Below are 15,000 nucleotides of genomic sequence, written 5' to 3' on the forward strand. Positions count from 1 at the left end.
TGACCTTGGCCCAACTTGGGGGGTTTGAACCCATGCACTTCCTCGACGGAAGTGACCCCAATGTCCAGTTTGCCGTCAAGGCCATTAACGATTTCTACGCTAAGCAAGGGGACAACGCCGTCAGAACATTCGTCAGTGTTTTACAGTCACAGTCACAGGTAAGTCATGTCAGTGTTTTACAGTCATAGGTAAGTCATGTCAGTGTTTTACAGTCATAGGTAAGTCATGTCAGTGTTTTACAGTCACAGGTAAGTCATGTCAGTGTTTTACAGTCACAGGTAAGTCATGTCAGTGTTTTACAGTCACAGGTAAGTCATGTCAGTGTTGTACAGTCACACTTAAAGGTAAGTCATGTCAGTGTTTTACAGTCACACTTACAACTAAGTCATGTCAGTGTTTTACAGTCACACTTACAGGTAAGTCATGTCAGTGTTTTACAGTCACAGGTAAATCATGTCAGTTTTTTACAGTCACAGGTAAGTCATGTCAGTGTTTTACAGTCACAGTTACAAGTAAGTTATGGAACATTCATTAGTTGTCAAGTCAGTTAAGCTATTACACTACTCGGCTTGGCTTACGTAAATAAAGTGATGAACTTGTCAGATTGTGTGAATGTGTACACTCATTCAACATGTTTATGATAAAGTGATGAACTGGTCAGATTGTGAGAATGTGAAGTGAAGCTTGTCATGACACTCATTAAACATGACTATAATAAAGTGATGAATTGGTCAGATTGTGAGAATGTGAAGTGAAGCTTGTCATGACACTCATTCAACATGTTTTTGTTGTTTCAGATTGTAGCTGGCACACACTACCAGTTTACATTGAAGGTCGCCACAGCTACACAGGTAACTGATTTATTTATGATTTCAATCTAAAGTTTCTAGAAGACTTGCTCATACTCTGAATACGACCTAATGCTTGATTGACTTTTGTTAATAAGCCATCAGTACTGTGACGTCAAGAGTTGTTGATCTATCGGTACCGTGACGTCAGGTGTTGTAATCTATTAGTACTATGACGTCAGATGCTGTTGATAAGCCATGAGTACTATGAAGTCAGATGTTGATAAGCCATCGGTACTATGAAGTCAGATGTTGTTGATAAGCCATCGGTACTATGACGTCAGATGTTGATCTATCAGTACTGTGACGTCAGGGTGTTGTTGATAAGCCATGACTATGACCTATCAGTGCTCACCACTAAAAACACGTGCACTGTTTCTCTCCCCAGACTGAGATCTGCCAGGTTGACGTCTGGTCCCGCCCATGGCTGTCCGGCAGTGAAGGTCTGCAGACGACCAAGGATCCAGTCTGTACCCCTCAAGGTTAGCACAGTCAGTTAGAATTCTGGTCCCCCTAAACATATTAAACTAACAGATAGAATTCTGGTCCCCCTAAACATATTAAACTAACAGACAGATAGAATTCTGGTCCCCCTAAACATATTAAACTAACAGACAGCTAGAATTCTGGTCCCCCTAAACATATTAAACTAACAGACAGGTAGAATTCTGGTCCCCCTAAACATATTAAACTAACAGACAGCTAGAATTCTGGTCCCTCTAAACATATTAAACTAACAGACAGCTAGAATTCTGGTCCCTCTAAACATATTAAACTAACAGACAGCTAGAATTCTGGTCCCCCTAAACATATTAAACTAACAGACAGCTAGAATTCTGGTCCCCCTAAACATATTAAACTAACAGACAGATAGAATTCTGGTCCCCCTAAACATATTAAACTAACAGACAGCTAGAATTCTGGTCCCCCTAAACATATTAAACTAACAGACAGCTAGAATTCTGGTCCCCCTAAACATATTAAACTAACAGATGCCGCTAGAATTCTGGTCCCCCTAAACATATTAAACTAACAGACAGCTAGAATTCTGGTCCCCCTAAACATATTAAACTAACAGACTGCTAGAATTCTGGTCCCCATAAACATATTAAACTAACCCTACAGACAGCTAGAATTCTGGTCCCCCTAAACATATTAAACTAACAGACAGATAGAATTCTGGTCCCCCTAAACATATTAAACTAACAGACTGCTAGAATTCTGGTCCCCCTAAACATATTAAACTAACAGACAGATAGAATTCTGGTCCCCCTAAACATATTAAACTAACAGACAGATAGAATTCTGGTCCCCCTAAACATATTAAACTAACAGACAGATAGAATTCTGGTCCCCCTGAACATATTAAACTAACAGACAGATAGAATTCTGGTCCCCCTAAACATATTAAACTAACAGACAGATAGAATTCTGGTCCCCCTGAACATATTAAACTAACAGACAGATAGAATTCTGGTCCCCCTAAACATATTAAACTAACAGACCGCTAGAATTCTGGTCCCCCTAAACATATTAAACTAACAGACAGATAGAATTCTGGTCCCCCCTAAACATATTAAACTAACAGACAGATAGAATTCTGGCCACCCTAAACATATTAAACTAACAGACAGATAGAGTTCTGGTCCCCCTAAACATATTAAACTAACAGACAGATAGAATTCTGGTCCCCCTAAACATATTAAACTAACAGACAGAATTCTGGTCCCCCTAAACATATTAAACTAACAGACAGCTAGAATTCTGGTCCCCCTAAACATATTAAACTAACAGACAGCTAGAATTCTGGTCCCCCTAAACATATTAAACTAACAGACAGATAGAATTCTGGCCCCCCTAAACATATTAAACTAACATTAAACTACATATAGAAAGTCTAAAACATATTAAACTAACCCTACATATAGAAAGTCTAAAACATATTAAACTAACCTTACATATAGAAAGTCTAAAACATATTAAACTAACCCTACATATAGAAAGTCTAAAACATATTAAACTAACCCTACATATAGAAAGTCTAAAACATAAAAGAATACCCAATAAAAATATCTTCATGGAAAACATACACAAACACAAACACACACACATACACACACACAAACACATACACACACGCACGCACGCACACACACATACACACACCTCCCCCTCGTATTCTGTATGTTTTGAATGTTTACACGTATACCTTCGGTTGCTGTTTCTGTGTGGTATTTGTTGGAGGCAACATCATTTTCAAAACCGTTGTTGAAAGCATCTATAGTCTGCCCTGTGTGATATAACCAATAGGCTTTGGTATCTCAATTCAAACTCCTCACCCCACACCCCACCCCGCACTACACGATATCTTGCTATCGTTTATCAGACGATCATTGATAACACTACGACACTGTAGGATACAATCGTTGACGTGAAAACATTACCATCAACCAGTACTGTTAGGCTAATCGCCAGTCGTTTGTTGGACTAATAGCCAATCATTTGACTAATCGCCCGTCGTTTTCTCTCCCTGCAGCTAAGAGACAAGTGCTAGTCGGAGGTCCAATGGTCATTGACTCCAATAGAGACGACGTCCAGAAGGCCCTGGACTTTGCTGTGACCACCATGAACGCCCAGGAAAACTATCTCTACCTGAGGAAGGCCGTGTCCATCGCCCAAGTCACCTCTCAGGTATGGGGTCGTCCATAAATGACGTCACACTCGTAGGGGGGAGGGGGGTCCATAATTTTGTGATGGTGTGTGATGAGGGGGAGAGAGGTTGTTCAGATGGTCACACTTTTGCATTATAAAAAAGCAATGTTGACGAGTTTTAGCCGTTATTTCGCATTTTAGAAAACGGTTTTAATAAATTGTAATAGGAACTGATCAAAATACTCTATGTTGACAAGGTTCTGACAAGATTTTGGAAAAATATCGATGTTTTAAGAAAAATTTTGAGGGGGGGGGGGGGTGTAGGCTGAAGTGTGACGTCATTTTAGGGGTGGGGTTTGGCTTTTTGTGACGACGTGTGACGGAGGGGATAGGGGGAGGTAAAAATCGTCCAAAAAAGCGTGACGTCATTTATGGGTGACCCCTATGTCTTGTAGTCATGGCTTGGCTTTGTTTACTGTGTGCAATAATTCTACACGACCCCACCCCCACCCTGTAACTCACCTCAGTACCCCACACCAATTCCTCGGCTCAGTGCCCCACCTAGGTACCGCCACCGCAGTAACCCACCCAGTAACCCACCCTGGCGTGTCACATTTTAGTGAACATTTCGTATTGTGTGTCCCACCCAGCGCTACTTCCTCCTCCTTATTTGTACTGTCATGGTCCATGTATAGATGTGTGGTTGTATGGTCCAGGTATAGATATATGGTTCTGTTTATTTACAGGTTGTATCTGGAATCTCGTTCCACTTCACTGGCGTTGTGATGGCATCAACCAACTGTGACAAGTCAACCACCCACAACCTCAACGGATGTGCTGTTGCTAATGATGCAGATGTCAGTAGCTACTCTCTCCATCTCTCACTCTTTCTCCACCTCCTTGCTCTCTCACACCACATAACTCCCCACACATCCATACCTACGGACCGCTCACTGTTTATCTAAAGACTCATTTTAAGACGTTCACTTGAAATTTGTTTAGACTAGATCAACTTAGCTTTTCAGAAGCTGTGTTTATAAATTCTTGTGTGAGCTAATATACGGTTTTTACCTTATGTACTGTAACAAACATATTTTGAGTTTAAATCAACTTGTAATGTGAGTTGTCTCTCCTCACTAGACCCGCACCTGTGACTTCAACGTATGGTGGCAGTCATGGATGACTCCCGAGTACCAGCTGACCAATGTCCACTGCAATGTAAGTTTTCTTAGTGTGTGTATGTGCTGTCGGTATGTTGTTTCTAGTGTCTGTATGTTGTCCCTGTGTCTATATGTTGTCCCTAGTGTCTGTATGTTGTCCCTAGTGTCAGTATGTTGTCCCTAGTGTCTGTATGTTGTCCCTAGTGTCTGTATGTTGTCCCTAGTGTCTGTATGTTGTCCCTAGTGTCAGTATGTTGTCCCTGTGTCTGTATGTTGTCCCTAGTGTCAGTATGTTGTCCCTGTGTCTGTATGTTGTCCCTAGTGTCTGTATGTTGTCCCTAGTGTCTGTATGTTGTCCCTGTGTCTGTATGTTGTCCCTAGTGTCTGTATGTTGTCCCTAGTGTCTGTATGTTGTCCCTAGTGTCTGTATGTTGTCCCTAGTGTCTGTATGTTGTCCCTGTGTTTGTATGTTGTCCCTGTGTCTGTATGTTGTCCCTGTGTTTGTATGTTGTCCCTGTGTCTGTATGTTGTCCCTAGTGTCTGTATGTTGTCCCTAGTGTCTGTATGTTGTCCCTGTGTCTGTATGTTGTCCCTGTGTCATTATGTTGTCCCTGTGTCAGTATATTGTCCCTGTCTCAGTATATTGTCCCAGTGTCTGTATATTGTCCCTGTGTCTGTATGTTGTCCCTAATGTTGTCCTGTGTCTGTATGTTGTCCCTGTGTCTGTATGTTGTCCCTAGTGTCTGTATGTTGTCCCTGTGTCTGTATGTTGTCCCTGTGTCAGTATGTTGTCCCTAGTGTTGTCCCTAGTGTCTGTATGTTGTCTCTGTGTCTGTATGTTGTCCCTAGTGTCTGTATGTTGTCCATGTGTCTGTATGTTGTCCCATGCTAGTCCCCACCCCCCCCCCCACCAACCTACTAATGTTTACCTACGTACCATCCATGTTTTGTTTCCCCAGTAAACAGCGACTAACACGAAGCTTCGAGTGTCTTCCACTTCAACAGTTCAAGTTTTGTTACAAATAAAAACTACCTGTAAAAAACACAACAGAAGACTTTTTGTATTACTTCTTGTTAATGTAGACCACCGTGTGAAAGGTGCCGGGGGATGGTGAGTGGTGTGTGATGGTGTGTGATGGTCGGGATGGTGGGTGGTGGGTGGTGGGTCTGTTGAGTGAAAAAAAAAAGAAAAGTTTCCCTTTCAAACCTGACGGTCTATGGGGCAAGTGAAGTAGAGTTCACTTGTTTCTGTAACCTTGGCATATGAAGAGATAGTGTGGTCAACACTATGCCCAGCCGCCTTTACTTTCCCTAACCTGAGTTAGGTACCCATCAGAGTTGAGTGGACTCAGGGACGGTCTACTGACTTGAACCTGGACTTATGGGTTAGCATTCCAGCTCTCTACCGCTAACCACCTCGTCCGTGGGTCTGTTGGGAGATGTCTTTATATTTATCTAAAAATCTGTGTATATTTATCTCACTAGCTTTTTAAATATGGGCACATACATTGGTACCTCGAGATACGAGTTGAATTCGGTCCGCATCAACTTTTGCCACGGGTTTTTAACAAAAAAAGAGTAAATATACATGACAAATACTGTTTCATAACACGAAATAGGATAATGCAAAGAAATAAAATGGTTACATAAATTGTAAAAAAAAAAGTGAAGCACCTTTCCGAACCTGGCGGTCTTATTGGGGACAGGTGAATTAGAGTTCAACTGTTTCAGAGACCCCGGCACATGAAGGGATAGCACTCTGCTCCGCCGCTTTACTTTAAAACTGGAGTCAGGTACCCATCCGAGCTGGGTGCTAAGTTCTTTATTTGTAAGGGAGAAAAACGAAACATCTGTTGACAGGTCTATTTTTACGGCCTGCTTGTGAACGTGGGGAAAGTGAGGGAGGCTAACATCATAGAATAGAAGTAAACCGGGAGTGATCTCCCCTAAACTTTCTCGAATTTTCTTATATAAAACAACAGGGGATGGCAACTCGGGATATAGATATGATTTTTAATCCATTTTAAATACTTAAACTTTTTAAAATAAAATCTCGTAGAAAAAAAGGATTGCACACCAAATGAACGCCAAACAAAATGTGCATAATAGCGCGGAATATTATTAGTACTTTATAAATTCACACGCGTTTTTTTGAGAAATCTGAAATAGCGTAAATTAATATTTCCGGTCAACGGAGATTACTCAAAATTTAACAGAAGGTAGAGAATTAGATCTCTTACTTACATGTGAAATTTCATTTATCGATCAAGTTATAGGCTTTTGAAAAATTCAAAGTAGAAAAAGGTCCACTTCCGGTTATCGGAAATCGCTCAAAAATTGATAAGGATCTACGATTTTTATATAATACTTATTTATGAAATTTCAACTGCCTAGCTGTAACTAATCATAACTTTATGCGGAAAAAATACAACAATCTTTCTTTAAAAAAATAATTAGCAATATAAACTAACTACTCCGAACTAACTATAACAAAAAATTATTTTAACTACCAAGTTACCTGTTACCAACTGCCCTCCCACTCCCCCGCTCACACATTTATTAATACACTAAACTGCTCAAGCTATTGGCTTGGTTTTAAATACAACCACAAGTGACAAACTCGGCTAAATAGATCTATAAAAAATAATTGTGATATAAATTGGCATCACACATGCACGGCACACAGACAAGTAACCAAGATAAAATCAACACCCACTAACATTGACATGTCCGCAAAAGTTTCGTAAGTAAAGAGTTAAGACATTAACTTAAGCAGCCGTCAAAGGGTTAATGAACGAATAATACTAACAGTAATTTCAGCCATTGCATCAGCCAGGCAATATCGATTCAAGTCAAGGTGCCATGGAATAATGGGATGTGTCATCACATCATGGGATGTTATTAAATGATTTCATCACATCATGGGATGTCCTCACATCATGGGATGTTATTAAATCATGGGATGTAAGCACATCATGGGATGTCATTAAATGATTTCATCACATCATGGGATGTCATTAAATGATTTCATCACATCATGGGATGTCATTAAAGCATGGGATGTTATTAAATCATGGGAAGTTTTTAAATCAAAGTATGTCATCAAATAATGTCATAAAGTTCAAATGATATTTTACCACAAAGTCATCAAATGATGTTATGCGATAAACTGATGTCATCAAATGATGTTAGCCATAAAGTGATGTCATCAAATGATGTTAGCCTTCAAATCAACTGATGTCCACCACGTGACTTCATCAGATCGAGTTGAACTTGAAATGAATGACCAGCACATGTCCAACAACAGATGTGGAGAGTAAATGACGTCATCTTTTGCCTGAACTACTTCTGTAATCTAAGAAACTACATGTGGGCTGGGGATTAATCATTAGATCACAACTGGTTTAAAGCGTTAAATGTATAATGAGGACAGTCGGGTTAGTTTGGTGATTAGATACATCACTGCTACCATCTCAAACAATGAAATCACCATCTCAAAAATAAAATTACCATCACAAATCCAAATGGAATTCAACCAATCAATGGCCAGCCATACCAAAGATGGGACTGGATTAAGTCAGTGTTAGCTATACAGCTGTGGGAAACAGCTAAAGCTGCTCAACAAAGTTGGATTAGCTGTTAGACAAATGACCTTTAGAAATCCTAGACAAATGACCTTTCTAAATCCCAGACAAATGACCTATGTAAGTCCCAGACATGTGTGAATGTAATCCTGCAGCACTAAATACAACGTCACAATGAAGGTATTACAAAAGTTGGTAGGAAACACACAGGGTGCATCTGTTGGGATTAAGTGATCGATGAGCATGTTTGATGGAAGATTATCACACACAGGTAATGGGAGTCAGGTGGGACAAGAGAGTCACTGAGAGATTGTGGGTTATAAACATGTGTGGTTTTTTTTTTTAAATTATCGGGTGTTTAGGTTAAGTGTTCGATTTTTCTTGAACATATGTTTTAATCTTTCTTTTACACTCACGGAGACACACACGCACACTAATATATTCACATATATATAGCATCACACACACACACACACACACACATATATATATATATATATATATATATATATATATATATATATATATATATATATATATATATATATATATATATATATATATATATATATATATATATATATATATATATATATATATATATATATATAGCATCACACACACACACACATATATATATATGTATATATATATATATATATATATATATATATATATATATATATATATATATATATATATATATATATATATATATATATATAAGACCTTCTATGACCTATTATAAGAGATGAAATAATCAATTGAACATGCAATCAAAGAATTTTTTGCTGAGTTAAGATATTTTTCTTTTAAAGGTTGTTAACATATACACGTACCGGTTCGTACACGTACACGCACACGTACACGTACACGTACACGTACACGTTGTAAGGTTTTGGCCGTAAATGGAATGATAGTAGCTTCTCAAAGAGACACAGTGATTCCTTACACTTTGTTGTGATTTCCTTGGTTTTCAGATTCAGTTCCAGTATTTATGATAGTCACCTCCCGTACTTTTTATAGTGGCCTCCCACAGTTTATAGTTATCTCCCTTATATCTTCCAGTGACCTCCCTTATATGTTCCAGTGACCTCCCTTACCTCTGAAAACAATCCCCCAACCCCACACTCTCTGTTACATTTTCAGTTACAACCCACATACAGTAACATCAGCTGCCCGCAGTCATGTATGCAGTCATGTATGCAGTCATGTATATCTTCCTGTCCATCATATCGCTGGTGGTACCTGTCTCTACAGTGTCTGCACCTGGTGACCATTTATCACTTTTAGATACATTTTTTACGATTTTATAAAACATTTACAAATTAATTTAAAAACAACAAAAACAAAACAAAAACACAACAATTAAAACTAGACAAGCAGAGCCATCATGCCATGACTGACTAACGTAGACTTTGTTTATGTAAATAAATCACCGGAGGTAAATTGTTTTGTGAGTGCTGGAAGCTGAATGACCAAGTTTTTTTTTTTTTGTGATTTTAGAAAACGATGAAGTGCCCTTCGACTGAATGACCAAGTTTTTTTGTTATTTAGAACACGATGAAGTGCCCTTCGACTGAATGACCAAGTTTTTTGTTATTTAGAAAACGATGAAGTGGCCTTCGACTGAATGACCAAGTTTTTTGTTATTTAGAAAACGATGAAGTGCCCTTCGACTGAATGACCAAGTTTTTTGTTATTTAGAAAACGATGAAGTGGCCTTCGACTGAATGACCAAGTTTTTTTTTTGTTATTTAGAAAACGATGAAGTGCCCTTCGACTGAATGACCAAGTTTTTTTTTTTGTTATTTAGAAAACGATGAAGTGCCCTTCGACTGAATGACCAAGTTTTTTTGTTATTTAGAACACGATGAAGTGCCCTTCGACTGAATGACCAAGTTTTTTGTTATTTAGAAAACGATGAAGTGGCCTTCGACTGAATGACCAAGTTTTTTGTTATTTAGAAAACGATGAAGTGCCCTTCGACTGAATGACCAAGTTTTTTGTTATTTAGAAAACGATGAAGTGGCCTTCGACTGAATGACCAAGTTTTTTGTTATTTAGAAAACGATGAAGTGCCCTTCGACTGAATGACCAAGTTTTTTGTTATTTAGAAAACAATGAAGTGCCCTTCGACTGAATGACCAAGTTTTTTGTTATTTAGAAAACGATGAAGTGCCCTTCGACTGAGTGACCAAGTTTTTTGTTATTTAGAAAACGATGAAGTGCCCTTCGACTGAATGACCAAGTTTTTTGCTATTTAGAAAACGATGAAGTGCCCTTCGACTGAATGACCAAGTTTTTTGCTATTTAGAAAACGATGAAGTGCCCTTCGACTGAGTGACCAAGTTTTTTGTTATTTAGAAAACGATGAAGTGCCCTTCAACTGAATGACCAAGTTTTTTGCTATTTAGAAAACGATGAAGTGCCCTTCGACTGAATGACCAAGTTTTTTGCTATTTAGAAAACGATGAAGTGCCCTTCGACTGAATGACCAAGTTTTTTGCTATTTAGAAAACGATGAAGTGCCCTTCGACTGAATGACCAAGTTTTTTGCTATTTAGAAAACGATGAAGTGCCCTTCGACCGAATGACCAAGTTTTTTGCTATTTAGAAAACGATGAAGTGCCGTTTGACCAAACTGACCCCACGGTACAAGATGCTATCAAGTTTGCAGCGAAAATATTCAACGACGGTTCAACTGAAGTTTATCATGCACTTGTTAAGTCCATTGATCGGGTCACTCGTCAGGTCTGTGGGATTTTTCACAAGTTTTTTTTTAAACTTTTATTTAGCTCACGTTCAGTGCATTTATAGATTATTGTTATAAAGTTATTCACAGGTTTTACTTTTACCTCACCAATAGGATTAAATAATTCACCAGAGAACATTTGAGTACTGTAGTCTCTAAACAATAAAATCAATCAACTGTTTAATTCCCATTCAATGAGACGTTTATTTCCTCCATGTTATGACAGGGTCCAACATTTGTTTAGGCAATAAAGGTTTCCAAACCAACATTTCGAGATGTTTTTGTTTTTTTCAATGACATTTGATGCGATATTTTTAAATGCAATTGGACACAAGTAACATTTAGAAGCTTAGTCTAGCCATAATATGTAAGGTTGAGAATCTAGTCCTGCCCCCCCCCCCCCCCCACACACACACTTCACCTTGTACGAGATGATAACGGCGTCATCTTCCGGTTAATCGGTGTAACCATGGCAACTACGACGTGTCGCAAGACCCGAAGTTTTGACCCAAAATCCTGTCCTGTCGCTGCCAAACCTACGGTACGTATACTTGTCTTTATTTGTACTTTATATATGTATATTTATATATATATATGTGTATATATATATATATATATAGCCTATATATATATAGCCTATATATATATAGCCTATATATATATAGCCTATATATATATATATATATATATATATATATATATATATATATATATATATATATATATATATATATATATTTATTTATTTATTTATTGTTTATTTTTTCATATATATATATATAGGGTAGGGGTGTAAAGGTAGTTATAACCCACCCCCATGGACCTTCAACTATAAAGTTAAGTTACAAAGATTGTGCAACGGGCTACCTAATTTTTTTTCTCGTAATTGTTTGACATAGACACACATATAGCTAAAGACATAGACACAGACACAGATATCAGATACACACACACACACAGAGATCCAGAGTGTGCACACGTGTGTGCTTTTTGTTAAAAGATATTAACATGCGATATATTGGCTTTGTTTGAATAGAGACAACCTATTAATGTACTTTGTTTCAGCAAACCTTCGGTGACTTTCAAGTACGGATAACGGGAACTGGGAAAGAAATGTTACAACATCATTGCGTAAGAGTCTTGTGATTGGTTACCAGAAACATCGCATAGAATAGTGAAAGTTATAAGTCGTTTTGTTCATTCTTTCATAGTTTTCCATTTAGTGCCCTGCTACTGCTCATACACTAATAACTTCACCATGTATATATATATATATATATATATATATATATATATATATATATATATATATATATATATATATATATATATATGTATATATATGTATATGTATATGTATATATATATATATACATATACATATAATGCTTATTTCAGGTTCCTCTGTGCGGGTGATATGGTTTTTTAAAAAGTATTGTTTACACTTTATTCGGTCAGCGGACATTTTGTACCCAAATAAATTCAATCTAAAGCTTTAAAATCGTTGAATTACTCTGTGTTTTATACTACCATTAGGTTGCGTTTAAGTTGGGGCTAACATGAATGTAAACAGAGAAATCACAAGTGTAGGAGGTTGGTGATTGTGGTCTGTGTGGTTCGAGTTGAACGTGTCACTCACAAGCTTACACAAGCTGTATTGAGATGTAGTTTACTAATATAAATGACAACCCCTCACAGAACAGAATAAAAGCCCTCCAACCATTTCATTAACACTACAGGGGTTTATCAAGATGATCCCTGCATAATCAGGATCTTAAGCTGAACCCTCAATTAATGGGATCTTAAGTGCCACAAGATTAACGGGTTTTAAAGTGGACCCCAACAATAATGGGATCTTAACTGGAACCCTACATTAATGGAATCCTAAGCGGACCCCTACATTAATAGAATCCTAAGCTGACCCCTACATAAATGTGATCTTAAGTGGATCTTCTGCATTAACAGGACCCTAAGATGGCCTGTATTAGGATTACTGTAATCTTACAAAGACTCCTAAAGAAATTCAAATTGCTACCATATTACAAAGAACTTAAAATGAACCCCATATTATATACATCTTATAATGACTCCCATATTACAGAGACCTTATAATTGCTCTCATATAATATACATCTTATAATGACTCCCGTCTCCCATATTACAGCTCTGAAGATATCCCCCAATTTCCCCCGATGTAACTGGGAGCGATCGCTGTATTGCTGGTAAAAAAGAAGTTTAAATCACTTGAAGCTGTAACCTCAAAGTTCAGTATATTTTATTGTACCTTTAAAAAGTCATACTTTGTACCTTTAAAAAGTCATACTTTGTACCTTTAAAAAGTCATACTTTGTACCTTTAAAAAGTCATACTTTGTACCTTTAAAAAGTCATACTTTGTACCTTTAAAAAGTCACACTTTGTACTTTTAAAAAGTCATACTTTGTACCTTTAAAAAGTCATACTTTGTACCTTTAAAAAGTCATACTTTGTACCTTTAAAAAGTCATACTTTGTACCTTTAAAAAGTCATACTTTGTACCTTTAAAAAGTCATACTTTGTACCTTTAAAAAGTCATACTTTGTACCTTTAAAAAGTCATACTTTGTACCTTTAAAAAGTCATACTTTGTACCTTTAAAAAGTCATACTTTGTACCTTTAAAAAGTCATACTTTGTACCTTTAAAAAGTCATACTTTGTACCTTTAAAAAGTCATACTTTGTACCTTTAAAAAGTCATACTTTTGGTGAGGGTGGGAGATTTTGTGATCGAGGGAGGGGAGTTGGGCGTTTTTCATTTTGAAAAGATTATTTCAAAACTGTTTGTAAGATATATGTGTGTGCCGGTGTTTGTGTGTCTGTGTGTGTCTCTGTGTGTGTGTGTGTGTGTGTCTGTGTTGTGTGTCTGTGTGTGTCTGTGTGTGATATGTGTCTCTATGTGTCTGTATGTGTGTGTCAGTGTGTCTGTGTCTGTATGTGTGTGTCAGTGTGTGTCAGTGTGTATCTGTGTGTGTATAAAACTGTCTTCGTGTACAAAGCCAGCACGCCATGTTATTATTGAACCTAAACAATGTTTGCTGCATACATACATCAACATCCGACACGTCACGAGTTAATCAAATCAGCAGTTTGGCCCTCAGATGAAGAGGTTAGCCTAATCCCTTAGAAATTAAACTTAACCCAGCTAGGTGACAGAAAAGTCAGAGAATTGGCTAAGCCTGATCTGATCGATTTGTTGTGTTGACACCCAGTAACTTGACCATAATACAGGTGTGGTTCTCTCTCGTAACACTGGTCGATTGGTAATCAAAGTTTGTGTTTGAAAGCCTAAATTTTACGCCCTGCTGTAAAGTAATGGAAATTGTAAAAATGTGCTATAAAATAATGGAAATTGTAAAAATGTGAGGAAAATTGTAAAAATGTGCTGTAAAGTAATGGAAATTTTTAAAATGGAGAATTGCTAACAAATTATCTTAAAAAAATAAAATCACGAATAAGGCTATTACAGAACTATTCCTAGGGGGCCACCTAGATTTTTTTCATGGTGGCCACGGGATTGTGCTCTGGTGGCCCCGGGATTATGTTCTAGTGGCCCCGGGTTTGTGCTCGAGTGGCCCCAGGATTGTGCTCTGGTGGCCCCCCGGGATTGTGCTCTGGTGGCCCCCCCGGGATTGTGCTCTGGTGGCCCCAGGATTGTGCTCTGGTGGCCCCGGGATTGTGCTCTGGTGGCCCCCCCCCCCAGGATTGTGCTCTGGTGGCCCTGGGATTGTGCTCTGGTGCCCCCCCCCCCCGGGATTGTGCTCTGGTGGCCCCCCCGGGATTGTGCTCTGGTGGCCCCAGGATTGTGCTCTGGTGGCCCCGGGATTGTGCTCTGGTGGCCCCCCCCCCCCAGGATTGTGCTCTGGTGGCCCTGGGATTGTGCTCTGGTGCCCCCCCCCCGGGATTGTGCTCTGGTGGCCCCAGGATTGTGCTCTGGTGGCCCTGGGATTGTGCTCTGGTGGCCCTG

The 15,000-nt window shown here is 38.4% G+C and overlaps 2 protein-coding genes across 3 annotated transcripts in view; both read left to right on the plus strand.

The window, feature by feature from the left end:
• Positions 1-5,713, plus strand: part of LOC131953418 (uncharacterized) — an 8,613-nt gene extending 2,900 nt beyond the window's left edge. For both annotated transcript variants that reach the window (XM_059316588.1, XM_059316587.1), the window contains exons 2-8: positions 1-158; positions 798-851; positions 1,237-1,330; positions 3,385-3,539; positions 4,247-4,357; positions 4,641-4,718; positions 5,620-5,713. The exon at positions 1-158 is cut by the window's left edge and continues 57 nt beyond it. In XM_059316588.1, coding sequence (XP_059172571.1) covers positions 1-158; positions 798-851; positions 1,237-1,330; positions 3,385-3,539; positions 4,247-4,357; positions 4,641-4,718; positions 5,620-5,622 — 653 coding nt within the window. In that variant the 3' untranslated portion in view covers positions 5,623-5,713. The remainder of the gene's footprint in view (positions 159-797; positions 852-1,236; positions 1,331-3,384; positions 3,540-4,246; positions 4,358-4,640; positions 4,719-5,619) is intronic.
• A 7,457-nt stretch (positions 5,714-13,170) lies between these two features.
• Positions 13,171-15,000, plus strand: part of LOC131953403 (uncharacterized) — a 10,813-nt gene continuing 8,983 nt past the window's right edge. Inside the window, exon 1 of the mRNA XM_059316567.1 lies at positions 13,171-13,221. The gene's annotated coding sequence lies outside the window, so the exon portion shown is untranslated. The remainder of the gene's footprint in view (positions 13,222-15,000) is intronic.

The sequence above is a fragment of the Physella acuta genome, unplaced genomic scaffold (assembly GCF_028476545.2).
Source record: "Physella acuta isolate Inbredline_101_S28 unplaced genomic scaffold, ASM2847654v3 ptg000920l, whole genome shotgun sequence".
Lineage (NCBI taxonomy): Eukaryota > Metazoa > Mollusca > Gastropoda > Physidae > Physella > Physella acuta.